This window comes from Callospermophilus lateralis, chromosome 3 (genome assembly GCF_048772815.1).
Source record: "Callospermophilus lateralis isolate mCalLat2 chromosome 3, mCalLat2.hap1, whole genome shotgun sequence".
Taxonomy (NCBI): domain Eukaryota; kingdom Metazoa; phylum Chordata; class Mammalia; order Rodentia; family Sciuridae; genus Callospermophilus; species Callospermophilus lateralis.
Window position 1 is genome coordinate 147,570,333 of NC_135307.1, and position 19,298 is coordinate 147,589,630.

General features: G+C 40.6%; 1 protein-coding gene across 3 annotated transcripts in view; it reads left to right on the forward strand.

Annotated features, from left to right (window-relative positions):
- Positions 1 to 15,856: 15,856 nt before the first annotated feature.
- The window catches only part of Entrep2 (endosomal transmembrane epsin interactor 2), a 400,899-nt gene continuing 397,457 nt past the window's right edge, over positions 15,857 to 19,298 (forward strand). For all 3 annotated transcript variants that reach the window (XM_076848861.2, XM_076848862.2, XM_076848863.2), the window contains exon 1: positions 15,857 to 16,075. In XM_076848861.2, coding sequence (XP_076704976.2) covers positions 15,857 to 16,075 — 219 coding nt within the window. The remainder of the gene's footprint in view (positions 16,076 to 19,298) is intronic.

Consider the following 19,298-nt stretch of genomic DNA (forward strand, 5'->3'; position numbering starts at 1 on the left):
TTCTATATCCCCAGTACTGAAAAACAGAAAGAAAAGAAATTTAACTTTTCCAATTATTCCAGAATTCCCTCCATGCAGCCATCTCAATGACAGTCCTCTTTCATCTCCTCTGTAATGATCACTCTCTGACGTACAGTCATCACATCTTTCATCTTCTTAGTTTTGTCACTCAAGTTATCTACCCTCAGACACCACAGTTCATTCATGCCCTTTAAAAACTCCACAAGTTTCCCTTCCATACCTTCCTTTCCCCTGCTCTCGATTCGTTGAAGAGTCCTCGCCAACAGGCAGTCTGGATTTGGCTAAGCGCCTCTTCTATGCAGTTCAACACATTATTCTGCTTCTGGCACATTGGCGACTGGTACCAACACTGAACTGGAGTCTGGCTCAATCCCTTTTGCAGGACATAAATGATATACTCTTTCATCAAGAGACACATCATGTCTGGTTTTCATTTTTTTTTTAATGCTAACAAATGTGGATGCCATTAATTTCTTGCAGACTGCAAAATGGTGATATTTTAATTCAATATTTCTTTTTCAGTTACCTGTTGGCAATATTATTATAAGGAGACATATCCCCTCATCTACCATGGGTTGAGCATCTCTAATCTGAAAATCCAGAATCTGAAATGCTCCAGAATCCAACACTTTTTGAGTACCAATATGACACCACAGGTGGAAAATTCCACACCACGAAACTTTGTTTCATACACAAAATTATTAAAACATTGTATAACATTGCCTTTCAGCTATGTGTATAAGGTATCTATGGAAAACACATGAATTTTGTGTTTAGACTAGGGTTCATACCCAAGATATCTCATTATGTATATGAACTGATTCCAAAATCCAAAATCCAAAACATTTCTGGTTCCAAGCCTTTTGGATAAGGAATATTCAACTTTTATCTGGTTTTGTAATGTTATATTTCATATAGAAAAGACAGGATAAATGCTTACTTTTTCTAATTTGTTAGTTCTTAAGATAATAAATTGTTTCCCTATCTTTCTCTGAGGGTAACCCACTAGTTTCAAAAACTGTTGTTATGAACTTCTTGATTTAACTATATTTTATAGGTTTGGATGCATTGCAATGAACATCTTTATTGACATTCACATTTTTCCTTCTTTAGCAAGTGGGAACATCTAAAGTCAGCTCCTGATCCTTTTGGCTCTGATCAACTTGTCTTTTATAACTTTTTTTGTGATCTGGTTTGATCTTAGGCCTTGGATCAGCCACTTTTCTTCATTGAGAAGTAGTATTTCAAGACCATAATCTGGGCTGTCAGCATGTTTATTGCTACTGGGTTGGTTGTTGCTTCTGGGGTTTTATTGCTGGACAGAGCTAAGAAACACACACACACACACACACACACACACACACACACACAGAGTTAGCTACACAGATTGACACATTATCTCATGAATTCATACTGCTATTTCCAATTCCACTCTAGGACTACAGGGTTTTTATGTAACCTAGCCTATATTATGTTTTAACTCCTTTTCTCTACCCTGAGAATCTGGTTTATGAGATAAAATTAGAATATCCCATAACTCCTCATTTGCTTAATCCTATATTATGCAAAGTATCTCACAATAATGTTACCAATACTACCACAACTAAGTAATTACTGAAAGCAGTTAAAAGTTTTTGCATTAGCTCTTCCCCATTCAACCTATTTTAAAAAATAGCCATATTATATCTACATCATCAGACCAAGCAACCAGTACACAATATACTTTATTCTTAACATTCATTTGATCTTTTTAAAAATAAGTAACAGCTTTATTGAAACATAATTCATATGCCATAAAATCCACCCCTTTAAAGTATACAAAATTCGTTGGTTTTTCACATATCTGTGTGGTTGTGCAACCATCCTCACTATCTAATTTTAGAACATTTCTATCATCTGAGAAAGGAACCCACTAACAGAGATTCCTGTTCCTCCTCCTCAGCCTCTGACAAACACTGCTCTATTTCCATCCCTATGAATTTGCCCTTCTGGACATTTCATACCAATGGAATGATATAAACTGTGGCTTTCTGGTTTATGAGAATATCCCTGTTTCATTAGAATTAGAATTTCTGTTTCACATTGCTTAGTGTTTTCAAGGTTTACCTATATCATAGCATGCATCCACATGGTACTTAATTACTTTTTATGGTTGAAAATATTTCACAGTTTAGATATACCACATTTTTCTGTCCATTCATCAAGGGATTTGTAGGTTTTATTATTTTTCAGTCCCTATGAGCAACAGTGGCGTGTATGTGTATGTATGTATGTATTCTTTTGTGTCCAAATATGTTTTCAGTTTTCTTGGTTATATACCTGTGATGGGTTATGTGGAACCATATGGTTCACATGTTGGGAAACCACCAGACTGTTTTCCAAAGAGGCTGTGCCACTTGATGTCCCACTAACATGCATGGAGGTTTCATGTCTTCCACATCCCTGCCAACACTTGCTATTGTCCATTGCTGGTCATGGCCATTGTGTGGTTGGGAAGCGGATGTCTCATTATGGTTTTGATTGGCAGTTCCCTAGTGACTATGTTATTGAACATCTCTTCATGTGCTCATTGCCATTTCTCCTTGTTAGAGGGTTCACACAATTTATTATGATTTTTAAATGATTGGTGATAAGTTTCACTGAACAAATGATTTTGGAAATTTATATACTTCCCTAAAAATTAGGAATGACGTTGAATCTTCTATATAAATATAAGTATATGTAAGAGTGTATGAAGATATAAAAGTTCATTAAAAAGCATATAAAAATAGGAATTCCAGCTTAGTTTAATTTCCTGCTGCCTTAAAAAAGCACTTAGCTTCACTTATCATCTGAAGTCCATATTAGTGGTCTGGTGTAATTAAATGTATGTAAGAGAGATACAACACAATTTGTATTTTACATCTCATAGGCAAACCACCAAGTCATTCTTTCTTTCTGTCTATATCTATCTATCTATCTAATCTATCTTTGCCTCTACAGCTTATGTTAGACAAATTTTCATTGCTGTGACCAAGATACCTGACAACTTAGAGGAGGAAAGATGAATTTTTTGCTCACAGTTTCAGAGGATTCAGTCTGTGGTCATCTGGCTCTATTACCTTGGGTCTGGGATAAGATAGAACATCATAGAGAAGGGTTTGACTGGGGACAGAGGAAAGCTGCACAGTTCATGGCAGTTGGAAAGCAGAATGAGAGAGGGAGAAGGAGAGGGAGAGGGACAGAAGAATATGGGGGTGCAGAGAAAAAGGCCAGAAAGAAGAAAGAAGATGAGCCCTTCCAGAGCACATCCACAGTGACCTGCCTTCTCCAGCTAGTTCCTACCTCCCTACCACCCAGGTGTCCATTCAGCCATCAATCCACTGACGAGGTAGAGCCTTCATGATCCAATCTTTGCCCCAAAGACACACCTCTGACTTTGGGTGACATTCCAGATTCAACCATGTATTTTTTCCCAGCTTTATTGGGGTATAATTAACAAACTGTATGTATTTAAGACGTACAATGTTTTGAGTTGATATACGTGTACTTCCTGAAACTATTGCCACAATCAAATGATTGCCATTCAATCACCTCACACAGTTACCATTGTGTGTGTGTGTGTGTGTGTGCGTGTGTGAGAGAGAGAGAGAGAGAGAGAGAGAGAGAGAGAGAGGAGAGAGAGAGAAGAACATTTAAGATCTTTTCTCTTAGCAATTTTCAACTATATAATACAGTATTATTTACAATAGCTGCCATGTTGTATCTTAGGTTCCCAGGATTTATTCATGTTGTAATTGAATTTTTGCCTCCTAGGACCAACATCTCCCCATTTCCTTCACTTCCCTCTAGTCTTTGGCAGCCATTATTGTACTCTGTTTCTGTGAGTTCAATGTGTTTAGATTCTGCATACAAGAGAGATCATACAGCATGTGTCTTTCTGTGACTGGTTTATTTCACTTAGCACATTGTCCTCCAGATTCATCCATGTTCCTACAATGGCTGGATTTTCCTTGTTTTTTAGGGCTGCATATATTCATGTATATTACATTTTCTTTATTCATTCATCTATTAACAGACAGGTATCTTGCCAGTTGTGAAGAATGCTGTAATGAACTTGGAGTGCAGATGCTATTGAGACACTAATTTTGTTTCTCATTGGTCATTTCTTTCCTTCATCAGAGAAGCATACACTTAGTCTTGTTTCTAAAGGAGCTATATGTTTAATGCTTATCCCTTGTTCTGATGTCAACGTCTGTCTAGTTATTTTGTTGTTTACAGCTCATTAACTAACAAAATCCTTCAGGAAGGGTTTATGGGAACAAGACTACTGAGTTCTTACACATCAATGATGATTATCTGTGACATTTATAATTGAAGATATGTTTTTCCTGAATATAAAATCCCTGAGCAACATTTTCTTTTCTTTGTTATCTTTTAAATGCTCCTATATTGTTTACCAGGCACAATGAATTATTGTCAAATATTTCGTTTCCCTTGGATACTGCCTACTCTTCATGTCTCAATACCCAGAAGATGTTTTTATTTTTTTAGAGCCCAGTGATTTTATTACAATGTAGCTTGGTCATGGTTATCCTGATTTGATATTATCTAGTCAAATATATGCTTTTTTAAATATGCAATTCCAATTTAAAAAATAATTCAGTATTATTTTCTTGAGTTATAGTTTTTCATTTGTTTTGTTCTCTGCTTTGGTTTTTCCATTTCAGGAGCTCCTTTCTGTCATATGTTGGATCTTGTTAATTCTCTGCACATAGGCAATTCTCCATCTCTCTAATCTTTTCTTTTATTTCTTTATGATTTGAAACTTTCTCTCCTTTTTGCTTTTTTATTACTCTCCGGACTGTAAATTTTTTATTATGTCTTTCACTCTAATAATTCTTTCAGCTTAGTCTTTTTTTTTCTTTTCTGTTTCACAGTTAAATCCATCCATCATCTGTTTTTAGTTAACTGCTATATAAACTGTGGGGTGGGGTTTAAATTGAAATTCTTCTTCTTTTTAATTTTCTCGTATACACGGCCAGTTTCTCCAGCAGCATTTGTTGGAAAGGTTATTTCCCTTCCACAGTGAGTTGCTTTTGCACTTTTGTCAAAAGTCAGTTAAGCTAATTTTGGGGGTTTATTTGTGAGTTCTTTACTCAGTTCCATTGAACTAGGGGTCTGTCCTTCTGCCAAACCACAATATCTTGATTATTAATCTCTGTAGTAAGATTTAATATCAGGTAGAGTAATTACTCCTACTCAGTTTTCTTTTTTGATACTGGTTTAGGTATTACCTAAAGAGCCTTACCTTTTTGCCTACATTTTAAAAACAAATTTTCTATGTCTAAAGATAAACCTCACTAGGATTTTGATGGAAATTGTATTAAACCTGTAGAACTATTTTGGAAGAACTGACATCTTGATTATACTGAATCTTCTAATCCAAGACAGCATCCTTTTCCATTTCTATTTGTTTAGCTTTGTTTATTTATTTATTTATTTGGTGAGTGGTGCTGGGGATTGAACCCAGTGTCTTGCACTTGCTAGGAAAGCACTCTACCACTGAGTAGAGTCTCCAACCCCAATCTTTAAGGTCTTTTTAAAAAATTCATCATTGTAATGGTTAATTTTGTGTGTCAATTTTGCTGGGCTAAAGTATCCATATATTTGGTCATACATTATTCTGGATGTTTCTATCAAGGTGTTTTATGAATGACATTAATATTTAACTCTGCATGGATTTTGAGTAAAGCAGATTCCCCTCCCTAATGTGAGTGGTCCTCCTTCAAACCAGTTGAAGACCTAACTAGGAAAAAGAATGACTTCCTTCAAGCAAGAGGGAATTCTGCCAGAATACTGACTGTGAATTCACACTGCCACTCTTCCCTGTTTCCAGCCTGTCAGCCTACCCTGAAGAATTTGTATTTACCAAGTCTCCACAATTATGTGAGCCAATTCCTTAAACCACCTCTCTCTCCATCTCTCAGCTTTTCATCACTGTGACAAAATATCTGGGAAAAAAACAACTTAAAGGGAAAAAAGGTTTATTTTGGCTCATAGTTTCAGAGGCTTCAGTTCACAGTCACTTGACTCCATAATTCCTGGACCTGTGGTAAGGCAATACATCATGGTAGGTAGTGAGAGGTGGAGCAAAGGTATTTACTTCCTGGCAGCCAGGAATGGGGGGAGAGAGAACAAGAGGAAGGGATGTGGGTGAGTTTGTGGAAAGTATACCCTCCAAAGGCACACCCCCAGTAGTCTTCTTCCCCACCTTCTGAAGTTTCCACCAACTCCCAATAGCCCATTAAACTACCAATCTGTCAATCCCGTAAGTAGCCTATTAAACCATCAGTCCACCAATGCACTAATCTCATTGATGATATCAGAGCCTTCATGATTCAACCACTTCCCAAGGCCCTACCACATAAGCTTTGGGGAGGAATTTCAGATCCAAATTATAATATAAGATTCTCTTTCTCTCTCCTCTCTCTCTCTCTCTCTCTCTCTCTCTCACACACACACACACACACACACACACACACACACACACACACACAGATATCCCGTTGGTTCTGTTTTTTGGAGAATCCTAACTAATGCAACCATCATTTTCAAAAGAATTTTTCTTTTCTTTTTTCTTTTTTTTGGAGAGTGGAGATTTTCTATGTTGACAGTCATATCACTTGTGAATAGTAACATTTATCTCTTCTTTTCCAATCTATATGCCTTTCTTTCTTTTTCTTTTTCCTTTTTATATCTAGCACTGCTTTTAAATGCCTGTCAACTTGTTTTCAAATAGTAGGTAATGGTTTTGAACTATTTTGTGGTTATGACTTTCCGCTTCTCTTGTCTGAAGGGATGTTGCCCTACTCCTTAATCTCTTTTTTGAATATCCTTCTTAAGAATCTAATTCTTAATCCCTGGAAGAAAAGAGTAGAAAAGAGATTTCCACATTCTTTTCAGGTGAAGGGATCTTTATAATCAAATCTGGAACCATCTAGGAAGTAATTTTGGTTTGGAATCCACACATAAATTACGGAATAATTTCCAAACCTTTATTACTTAGTGAGTTTTTTCTTAAGGATATTGAAATAATGATAATTGGATCAATAAAAGACTATTCATTTCAGTCTTTTAGTTTAGTTTTAGGCTAGTAATAAGGCTCTTAATTAGTCTTACCCCGTTTTTGTGTTGCTTTAACAGACTATCTAAGACTGGGTATTTTATAAAAGAAAGAAATTTATTTGGCTCATGATGCTGGGGCTGTTGCATCTGGCAAGGGTCTCATGCTGTTTATAAAATGCCAGAAAAGCAGAAGGATAAGGGGAGATTGTGAAAGAGAGAAGACTGGAGGGATGGCTCAGCTTTATAAAACCCTATTCTCACAGTAAATGACATAGTCCATAAAACCCACATTAATCCCTATTCATGACCCCATTACCATCTAAAGATTCCACTACCTCTCAACACTAGGGACCAAATGATTTTTGAAGGGAACAAACCAGTTTCAACATGAGTTTCAGAAGGGACAAATCATGTTCAAATCATAGCAGCCTTACAAAAATGACTATTGAATGATGGGAAGGAATTAGTCTAGAAGAGACATGACATCTGATGTGCGGTCTTATTGATTTCTACATGCCTGAAGTAATGATTTCTGTATAGCATCATTGAATACTGTTACAGTTTGATTATGAGGTGTCTCCAGAAAGCTCAGAAGATAATGTAACAATGTTCAGAAGTGAAATGTTTAGATTATGAGAGCTGTGACTAATCAGTGAATTCATCCATTTGACAGATAAACAGTTTGAAAGGACTAACTGGGTGGTAACTGTGGCAGGTGGGGCATGGCTGGAAAGTGGAATTGGGGTTTGCACAGAGGCAGTAAAGCAGTGTGACGCCCTTATTTCTGTACTACCCACTCTGCTGTGGTGCTTTTGTAATTCGAGAAAAGCCCTAAAGGAGGTATACATGGGGGACAAAGAAGGTCATTCTCAGCAGGAATGGCCCACTAATTTCCAGAAGCTTAAGAAACAAAGGCCTGTGTTTTATGGAGCCAGCATTAGAGAAACATGTTGGAGAGAATGGAGGGAGCAGTTGTGTTTGCTGGATGGCTCAGTTCCTCCCCTAACCACATAGCTTACTTGCAGAAAAAAAGGACAACATATCACCTCAGAATTATGCCTCAGCAATTTGCTGCTGCTCCTTTGAAACAATGGGGCCAACCACATACCTGAGGCCCAAGATTAGTAAACCCTAATGCTTATTTCCCAGAGATTTTCCATGTGTCCATGAGAAAAGTGTTGTACTTTTTATTTTTTACTTAAAAAAAAAAAAGTTGGTGAAGGTGTTCTGGTTGAAGGTGACTCTCCTACTTCAAAACCCAAATGATAAATTTTACTTCATTATTTTCTGTTCAGTTGATGGATGAGAATTATCAAGTCTCATGTGGCTTGGCTCATAATTTTGATAGTTTTTCCCTAAAGGCAAAACATTTCTTTCATGTATAATTTTGTTTCAGTCAGTGTGTTTGAATATGAATAACTTCTTATTCTAATGAAATCATTAGAAGACGTGGATTTCTAATAACCCGATTTAATAACGCCAGTTGAATCAACTTAACTGGAACTTCCTTCTTAGCCTCATTACCTTCCCTGGATGATCCAGCATCATTCATTTCTCAGGGGATTTTCACAGAATCACTAGTCAGGAGTAGCTTGGAAGTGCTGAAAACTTGGATTTTAACATAGAGCTTAGGACACCGAATTAAACCAAATAAATAGTCATTGAATACACTGCCTGCTAAGGACTATGCCAAGTATGACCACAGATGGATAGCAGACGGGCCCCTGTCTGTAAGGACTGCATCACTAAAGGGATAATGCCACCCAGCATTCATAAAGTGCTTTAGCATTTGCAAAATCCTTTTCTATATTCGTGATCTAATTTAAAACTCATCATGGAACCTATGAAGCAATAAGTATTTCAAGACCTGTCAAGAGGGAATCTCTCTTCTCTCTGCACTTAATTGTCCTTTAGCTATTTTTGTGGCTAAAAGACATTTTAAACCCACAGAACAGAGACAAGTCAAAGATTCAAACATATGTGTTAGTCTCTATTAATATCCAAGGATTTCCACAGGCTTCTACCCCTCCAGTTACAATCATGTGAGCAAATATGCTCCAGGTTGGGTGACGAGGACCAGGGGGCATTGGTGATACAGCTGCTCTAGTTGCTGTTTTGGGTTTTTTGAGTGTATTACCTAGGAGGGGAATTCCTGGGCCATGTGATGATATTATGCTTGCTTTTGGGGAAACATAAGATTTTTCTATCTGTACCATTTCACATTCCCACCAGTAATGTCCAAGTGTTCTAATTTCTCCATATCTAACAATGGTTATTATTATTTTTTTAAAAAAAATTATAGCCATTCTAGTGTATATGAAGTACTATTGCATTATTTTTTCTTATTATGGTAGAGAAATACATAATATAAAATTTATCACTTTAACTGATTTTAAGTGAGCAGTTCTGTGGCATCAAATATAATCCACATTGTTGTGTGACCATCATCCGTATCCGTATTCACAAGTTATTCACGTTCATCAGTTGCAGTTCTGTACCCATTGAACACTAGCTCCCCTCCTCCACTTCTCCAGCCACTGACAGCCAGCATTCCACTTCCTGTCTCTAAGAGTTCTATTACTCTAGAAATCTCACTTAAGCAGAATCAGACATTTATTCTTTTATGACTGCCATTTCCCTTAGCATAAGGTCCTCAGGGTTTGTCTGCATTCGAGTGTCACATGTTCCTTCCTTTTAAAGCTGAATGCTATTCCCTTGTAGGTACAGATCACATTTTGTTTATCTATTCTTTCATCAATGGACTCTTGGGTTGCTTCTACTTCTTGGCTATTGTGAATAATTTTGCAATGAACATGGGTGTATGAATATTTCTTTCAGTCTCTGTTTTCAAGTGGAATTGCTGGATTATAAGGAATTAACTGGGTTTGAGTATTTTTGAAGAATTCTAATACCGTTTTCCACACTGGCAGCATCATTTTGTATTCCCACCAGCAAGGCACAAGTATTTTCATTTCTTCATATCCTTGCCAACACTTGCTATTTTCTGAGTTTCCCTTTCTTGATTGTGTTCTTTGGTGCACAAACATTTTTAATTTTGGTGAAATACAATTTATCCATTTTTTTCCCTTTTATTGGCTCTGCTTTTGTTGTTATATTGCACTAGGAAGATTTCCATTGCTGTAAGTAAATATCTAAAATAATTAGCTTAAAAAGAGAAAAGGTTTATTTTAGAGGTTCAGCCCAAGATTAGGTGGACCCATTGATTTGGGGGTCTCTAATGGACATTCTAGATGGCAATGGCAGAGAGTGTGTGGCAAAGCAAACTGCTCATCTCATGAACAGAAAGAAAAAGAGAAAGAGGAAGGGGCCAGGGTTCTACAATCTCTTTTGTGGGGCTATTTCAAATGACCTAAAGACCTCCCACTATGCTATACCTCTTAAACAGCCCACCACCTCCCAATAGTGCCAGTCTGGGGACCAAGCTTTTAACAAATGGGCCTTTGGGGAACATTCAGCACCACAACTACAAGAATCCTCAGTCATTTCCAAGGTCATGAAGTTTTACACCAATTCTTTCTTCTCAGAGTTTTATAGTTTTTGGTCTGGTGTTTAGGCTTTTGATTCATTTTGAATTAATTTTTGTATATGGTGTAAGGTTGGGGTCCAACTTTTTCTTTTGTATGTGCAAATCCAATTGTTTTAGCACTATTGGTTGGAGATGTTATTTTCACCCCATTGGCTGGACTTGGCATTCCTGTATTAATTTACTTCTGGATGCTCAATTCTATTCCAGTGGTCTATATATTTATGCTTTGGGTAGTACCACACAGTTTCTATTAATATAGCTTTGTTATAAGTTTGGAAATCTGGAAATGTGAGCCTTACAACTTTTTCTCCCCCAAGACTTTTTGGCTATTTGTGGCCCCTGCAATTCCATATGAATTTGAGGATTTAATTTTCCATTTCTGCAAAAGGGAATCTTGGATTTTTGATAGGGATTGTGTTAAATCTGTACAGCATTCTGGTATCGACATTTTAATATTCTATTCCTCTCCATGAACATAGTATGCCCTTTCATATATTTAGATCTTAATTTCTTGCGGCAATTTTTTGTAATTTTTGGTATACACCTTCTTGGTTAAATTTATTCCTAGGAATTTTCTTCTTTTAGATTTTATTATATATAGAATTGCTTTATTAATTTTCTTTTTAAATTATTCATCATTAGTGTATAGAAGCACAATATATTTTTGTGTGTTGATTTTTACCCTGCAACTACTGAATTTATGATCTCTAACAGTGCTTTTTTTTTCTTTTTCTTTTCTTTTTTTTTTTTTTTTTTGCAGATTCCTCTTGGATTATCTAAATATAGGATTATTTCATCTGCAAAAAGAGATAGTTTTGCATTTTCATTTCCAATTTTGATGTTTTTTATTTCCTTTTCTTGTCTAATTGCTCTGGCTGGAACTAGTACAATGTCAAGTAGAAGTGATAAATGCAGACATCTGTCATTTGTGCCACATTCCCAATCTTGGGGAAAAGATTGAAGACTTTCGTCATTGACTATGATGTTAGCTATGGGTTTTTCATAAATGCCCTTTATCATGTTGAGGAACTTAAGGAATGTGAGCTTAAAATGCTATTCATAGAAAATAATCTGAGACCTAGGATGATGTTATTTTTCTCCAGAAAAAATTTTTATTGCTTTTGTCAATTCCTAACAGTTTAAGTAATACAGGATTACCTTGACCCAAATTTGGGGTTGGGATTTCTGGGAGCTTGTGACCAGAGGTAAAGTTGGTTTATTCCCTTACTCCTGTGGTGCAGCTGTTAGGAGTTTCAACACAAGGCAGAGGACTGGTCCCCACCCTTGGAGACCCCTGGATTAAAACTCATCTTTTTAACCCTGTGCTGTGTACACCCTCTTGTGGGTCCCTTCTCCTCTTGATCTTAACCTGATGTTACCTCATTATCTCTGTAATTCCTTGATACTTTAAAGAAGACAGACAAAAAATACTTCTTCTGGCTTTAAAGTTGCCTTTAGTAGGAGAAGTAACTTGTTTGCCCTTCCTGGGAGTGGAGTTTTCCCCCTATTACTCTTCCAGAGCACAGACTGTGAGATGCTGGTACACCTCCCCTCTTGCTTAGAAAGGATACAAAAGGACAAGTTTATTTCTCATCCATCTGTGGACATGTGGAAAAGAGTTAAGAATCTGAATCAAGTGTGTGGTGAGTGAGGCATTTGTAAAGTTACTCATCTTCCCATCCTGCAAACAGTCACGGAATCTGCTTTTCATCAAGAAGTGCAGCACCTGTCTTGCTTTGATTAAGAACAATGGTCTTAGTCCATCAGTCCCATGAGATTCTGGGAGAAGAAAAAGTTGCAATAAGTTCATCTGAAGGATCTCCAAGAATTTGCTAAACACGAAGGCAACACTTTTAAAGCAGCAAACATTGAGGATCAAAGGAGGTTAAAAAATTATTGGGATCAGAGCCAGGAAGATGTGCTCAGGCTAGAACCCTCCTTTTTCTCCCCTCCCCTCTTCTGCCCTCCCCCCAGTCTTCTTCTTTCCTCCCAGGAATTTTCTCCCTCCCTTCCTCCCTCCCTCCCTGTGTTCCTTCTTTCCTTTATGGTTCACTTCCATGAAATCAACTCACTTTCATTTTTTAAAATTTATATGTTTAAATTCCAGCTGTTCATTCAGGTAACCTTAGCTGCTGCAGTAAATACAACCACAACTTGAAAATTCTGTAACACATGGTGTTAAATAAAATGTATAGCTGGCTATTGATTTGGATTGAGCTCCTGCACTAGGCTCCAACAGACCAAACCAAAATGCAGTCACTCAAGCTTCAGTTCCAAGCTGAAATGAAGTTGTTAATCTGACCTGAGAAATCAGAAAAGAGGGAGATAATAGTCAAATTCCCAAACAATCCAGTTTTAGTAAAGCATGATAAGAATGTTCCTTCTGCTTTAACCTTTACAAGGAAAGTAACTTCGAAATTATCAACCTTTTTGTATACTTTATTTTTTGCTTTCTTTGGCTTTTTCTGTCTCTTCATATTGGGCCCGTGTTGCAGAGTGCAATTCTCTGAATTTCTTCTGATTCTGAGGGCTACCCAATTCACCACTCCTTCGCTCTAATAAAGTCTTACATTTATTTTGTCTCAAGTGTTTCTTTTACCAAAGAAGTGAATTTTAGAACAGCAAAGTAAGTACTTTCTGGATCAGTCTTTCCCTCTGCTTCCAAACCAAAATTTTCAGTAAAGGTAAGTCTTTCTAACCCACCTTCACCAAAATCTCCTGCTGCTTGGAGTTTTCTTTCTATACCATTTATAACTTTAAAAAACGAGTCCACATTTATTTTGGAAGTACATTTAATTTACAAATGGGAATTCACTGGAAGGTGACAGCTGACAATATCTCCCAAACATCTCTCAAATCCACCCAATTCTGGATGTGCACACCACCCCCACCTTAATCCAAAACACTGCCACCTCTTGTCAAGCTGACAGCAATAGCCTCTGGGTTCCTTGGCATCCTCAATCCATTTTATTTTTCTTTTTTCTTTTCTATATTGTGATTAGAAAGATCTTTTCCAATGCCATCATCTTTTGGGGGGATGTGTGGGGGGTGGTAGTGGGGAGAGAGGTACGGTGCAGCTTCTCCATACCACTGAACTTGTTTGCATTTGGCCTCAGAGCAATTACCTGTGTGCTGCCTGTCTCCCCAGGAGACTGAAAGTTCCCTGAATATGGGATGCTTCTCTGCTTTTGCTTGTCAGACACATGGGTGTTGACTCTATTTTTGAATAGTATACAAAGTAGATTAATTTTGTAATTTGCTCATGTTATACTGATTATTTCTCTCCTGGTCCCTTAAAGGCAGGGATTTGGTCTACTCTGTTCACTGATGTACCCCCCTAAGTGCCTAAAAGAATGGCTCCTGCTTAGAAAGCCCCTGTATGAACTTTTGTTGGAAAAATGAATGAACCAGAGAGGTGAGGGCAAAGAGTCGAACTTCTTTCCAGTCCAGGATCACACTTTGGCATTGTTTCAGGCTCTTATGAGTGTTGCCCTGAGAATTTCTAGATAGAAAATGTCTCCAGGAAATTGGAATTTGTAACTAGAGTACTCTAAACAATGCCCGCCAGAGGCTTAGTCATTTTTTAAAGAATTGGGAGAGAAGGCAGTGTTTGGCCACAGGCCAATATTTTGAGGTCAGCTACTTTATCTGTGGAATTCTTCACCCCCTGTGCATCCCTTGGCCATCCTGTTAAATTGGAAAATAAATCCCATCCCTGGGTAAGGTGTTGGCTGATAAAGGCTTGAGCTATTGCCCCTTCAAGGGGAATTTGCATTTTAATAGAGGCTGGTCAAGCCCCAAAGGAATCAATATCTCTTAACAGTGAAATTTCAAGCACCAGCAATTGAGATATTTTGGGGCCAGACACTTCAGTGTTTCTGATCCAACAGGGGACTTCATAAGTACCAGTAGAAGGCTATGGAAAAAGGCTTCTGGAAATGACCTGCCATTTCCTTTTATTATTTTCAATTTACGTTTTTGTACCTGATCCATTCAGACATCCTAACAGGCACCAGGCTCTTAACATGTCAATCCAGTCCTTTTAAATCTTATTGAAGTTGTTTCATCAGTAGGGCCACAAAGGAATTAATATAACCGAAATTTCCAAGTTTGCTAGGAATTCCAAGGAAGCCAACACTTAGTTATTTAAAACTATGTTGGCAAGAGAGAGTAGAGATAGTTTAATAAGTTGTTAATGATGTTATTCATTTAAATTCGTTTTGTGAAAAATTTTTTTCAAAGTTAAAATATTTGACTTGTATTAAAAGACCTGAGAATGAAAGATGGATATAAAAACCCCAGTATGACCGGGAATGTTTTAAACGCCCAGTCCTCCGATGCTAAGTTCTCAGCGGATGGCTTGGGAAATTCTGGGACTGCGGAAAAGCGGCATCTTGGTTCTTAGATTTCTGCTTTCCAGAAAGGTTCCTGCCCGCCACACCTGAGGACAGAGCAGGAAATTCACCTCCTCTCCGCTCCCCGCCTGGCGGGGTGGTCTCTCCACTCTCAGCGCTGCCACCGCCCGGCCCATCCTTGGCCGGCCGCGGGCTTTGCCGCTCGGTTGGCGGACCCGACTCCCACTACCCTGCCGCACCACTGGCCAAGGGCTCCGCAGCGGAGATTGTTGCCCTTGCCCTTGGCGCGCTGCGGTTCCCACTCTTTCCCTTCGGATCCGCCGCCAACCACCGGCGAGAGGCGTGAGCGCCGGGGACCAGGCAGGGGACCAGGCAGGGGACCACACCTGCGCCCTCGCCCAGCCTCCCCGTGTGGGTCCCGGCTCCCCCTCCAGCCCGGGGCCCAGCGCGCGGCGGCGGGGCTCGCGCCCGGAGACAGCGGCCGCTCGCGCCCGGCACAGAGACTCGCGCCCGCGCTCGGGCCGGGTAGCGCGCGGGGCGGGCGGGAGAGGGCGCAGCGCAGCGCGGCCGGCTGGCGGGCGGGCGGCTCGGCGGCTCTGCGGAGCAGCGGCAGCGGCATGGGCGCAGGCACCGGCAGCAGCCGCGGGCGCCAGGCTTCCCGCCCGGCCCAGTCTGCTCCCGGCGCGCGGCCGTCGCAGCCTCCGCAGCCAGCTAGGAGGTGGTCCCCGCATCCGGAGCAACTTGCCTCGGACCCTCTGTGAGGAAAGGCGGCGGCGTACACCTGGATCGGGCGGGAGCCGGGCGAGGGGTGCGGGCGCCCAGCGCTATGCCTCCGGCTGGCGGCCCCCGCGCTCCGCGCCCCACCACGCTGCCCCGCAGCCTGTCCCGCCTGCGCGAGTGCCCGGGCCGCTCCCGCATCGTGCTGGCGCTCGGGGCCACGCAGATGGCGCTCGGATGCCTCATCGTGGCTGTCAGCTTCGCCGCGTTGGCGCTCACTACCTCCGCCCGCGTCCGTCACTCCTGCCCCTTCTGGGCTGGCTTCTCGGTGAGTGTCTGAGGCCCCGCAGAGACAGGGCTCCGGGAGAGAGCGCGTGCCCGGGACCGAGGCGCCGCCGGGACGCCACCGCGGGCTCCAAGTTGGGGTGCGAACGCCCAGGGTCGAGCTGCAGCGCAGGTTGCAGTTCAGAACTCCGGGCAGAATAACTCCGGGGACTGACTCGCGGCTCCTGGAACATCGCGTTCGCTTTTCCCTTGCGCTCATCCCCGGAGTTACTTTTGTTAGAGGAAACAGAAGCCAGGCGCCCACCCTTCGCCACGCAAGGGTGGGCAGCAATCCGGCATTTGGCGGCCGGCCCTTGGGTACTCCGCGCGCTGCCGCGTCCGAGCTGGGATCCGAACCCAGTGCGCTGCTGCGTGTCTGCGCGCGTCTCGCCTTCGCAGTGGCCCTAGCTAGGCCCGGAGGAAGCGTGGTGCGTACTGTCAGGTAGCCGGCCAGTCCCGGCCGCGGTGACCAACCTACCTCCTCTGGCCACTCGCCGACCAGTGTCTGGCACTCTGGTTTCCCGCCCCTAACGGCCTGCTGAACTGGGCAGCCGACCTGCAGCCCGCGTCTGGGGGGCGTGTTTTCTGAGCTTCAGACTGTCAGGACGAGTGATTTGAGGTTTTTGACTCCCAAATCAAAGAAGCCCGTGACTAGTCAACCTCCATAGGAAAAGACACCAGGAGATCGCTATTAAACAAATGATTGTCACTAAGAGTTAATTCTTGACATTTTTTAGCATTTGGTTGAAAGTTGCTTTTCCCCCTATATTAATACAGAATGGACATATGGGAATGGGAAAAATATATGCAGAGCAGATATTTATAAAGAGAGGCACTTGTTCTGAGAACTCTTGACATCTGCAACTACATTTGGTTTATGGTGCTGAAATACATCGTATAGACTTACACTTAAACTCGGTATGTTTAAATTCCACCTACAGAAATCCAAACCAAGCCTTTGTAATTAAGGTTTGCTATTCTTGAGTTTTGAAATTAAAACACACACACCCACACACACACACACACACACACACACACACAAACGTCCAGCTTGCTTTTATTTATTTAATTTGTAATGGCCTTTGTTCTCTAAGTTCCTTTCATGGCTTTTAAAACGAGATCGGAGCAAAAATGCCTTTGAAACACGGATCGATACAGGTGTGGTTGTTCATCCTAATGGGGGTATTAATTTTCAAAGCTTATTTCAGACCAGGGGGTGAGTCTTGCAGAGCTGAATAGGAATAACAGTATGTGCGGTCACAGCTCCCAGCGTTTAAATCAATGAGAGGGGGTGGGAGGCAGGAACATAGGAACTGTGATTCAAATGCTCCCCTATATATAGTCTTAACACATCTGTTGCGCAGTTTTTAGTATTATTTAATATGCATTGTTTTCATGTCTGTCTAGTGAGTACTGAGGTTTCAGTTTGCTGGAACCAGCCTACAGGTGGCAGACTGGTGAATTAGCTCCACTCCCTGGCTCCTCCCTAACATCCCTGCCCCCCACCACCCTTCCAGCCTTTCCACTACTCCCAGGGGTATGCAAAGAGAACTGCCCTTTAATAACAAACCCCAAAGAGAAAACATTAATAGGGCACAGTAGAAAGACTATTTCTGCAAAAAATGCTCACATTTCAGTTTAAAGAGTTAAGTATGTAAAACAGTTAATTCAGTTTCAAATGTTATTCTCTACAACTGCTGTAAGAGAGTAGTTCTGGCTTCCCAAGATTCAGAGTAATTCCACAAATTTCTGTGTGTACACATTTCTCTAGGCTGTGGTGAACAGCAACAAACCAACAATAAACTGTTTACATTTTAGAGATTTTAAGGTAACTTCTGCCCAGGATCCATCTCCTACCTTCCCATCCTTCCATTGTTTTTCTTCTGGGCTTGTTTTCACTCTTCAAACTTAATGTGCCCCAAGCAGCTTTAAAATTCTTTGAATACAGTACATACTATCTTTCACATATTGTTTCTGCCCTTTGCAGAAAGGGTGATTGATTCCATTTATGTTGTGCAGGTTTGCCTGGTGGTGTGGTTGTGAATGGGTAGCATGGGCCCCTTGCCATATTCAGACAGTCCTCCATATTTGCAGCTTCTGCATCCACAAATTCAATCAAGTACAGATTGAAAATAGTAAAAAAAAAAAAAAAAATCCCTGCATCTGTACTGAATATGTATAGACTTTTTTTCCTTGTCATTATGCCTATACAATGTTGTATAGCAGCTATTTAGATAGAATTTATATTGTGGTAGGCATTACAAGACATCTAGAGATGTCTTAAAATATACGAGAGGTTGTATGGAGGTTGTATGCAAATACTACACAGTTCTACATAAGGAAATTTGAACATCCCTAGTTTTTATTTTTTTTGGGGGGGTCTTTGAATCCATCCCCCATGGATTCTGAGGGAAGATTATATATGCTTGCCTTCAGACTGCAAATTGGTGACACTGCTTTTCAAGGATGTTCTTCATTTAAGAAAGGTGATTAGGATGGCCAGCTTTTATGGAAATCTGTACAGTGGAGTGTAGGTCTGTACTCTGCTTTCTTTGCCTCCTCTGAGGTCTGTACTCCTTAGCAGTCTCTGGTTTTCTAGGTCCTCTCTCTGATTTGTACATGGTGAAGAACCATTGCAAAAATAACTCTGTTTAAGAAAAAAACAATACCTAAGAAAAACAGTTTACACTTATTAAGCCCTTCACTGTGTGTTAAGCAGGGAGATGAATTTTACATGGTGTCATAGCCCAGTAGCATTGATGGCTTGGTGTACTGTGCCTCCTGGTTCTTAGGGCCCTAGGGCAGTTACCTTCCCTCCAATTTGAATGGGGCCTCTGACTTGCCTTAGCCAGTAGAAATGAGCACATTAGAGCCTGTCTCCCTTCCAAGGGCCTCCTGAAGTCTTGACTATTTCTGCTGAGTATACTGAGATGAAGAGGGAATAAGTAACCAGCCCAAGGTCACTCAGCTAAGGAGTGGCTTTGAACTTACTTGCCCCAACTTCAGACACCACATCTCTAACCATTACACTAACTGCTTAGGCAGAAGGGGATGGCATCAAGCCTAGTAGTAAAGGAGTCAGGCTTGATCAGGGGCTTGCAACCTCTGTTTCTTAGGAAAAGCCCAAATCATGCCTGGAAAGATGAAGATTCAAAAGAAGCTTGAGAAAGCACTAGGGAAGGTGAGGAAATTTAGTCTTCTTTTTTTTTTTAGGTGGGGAGAGATGG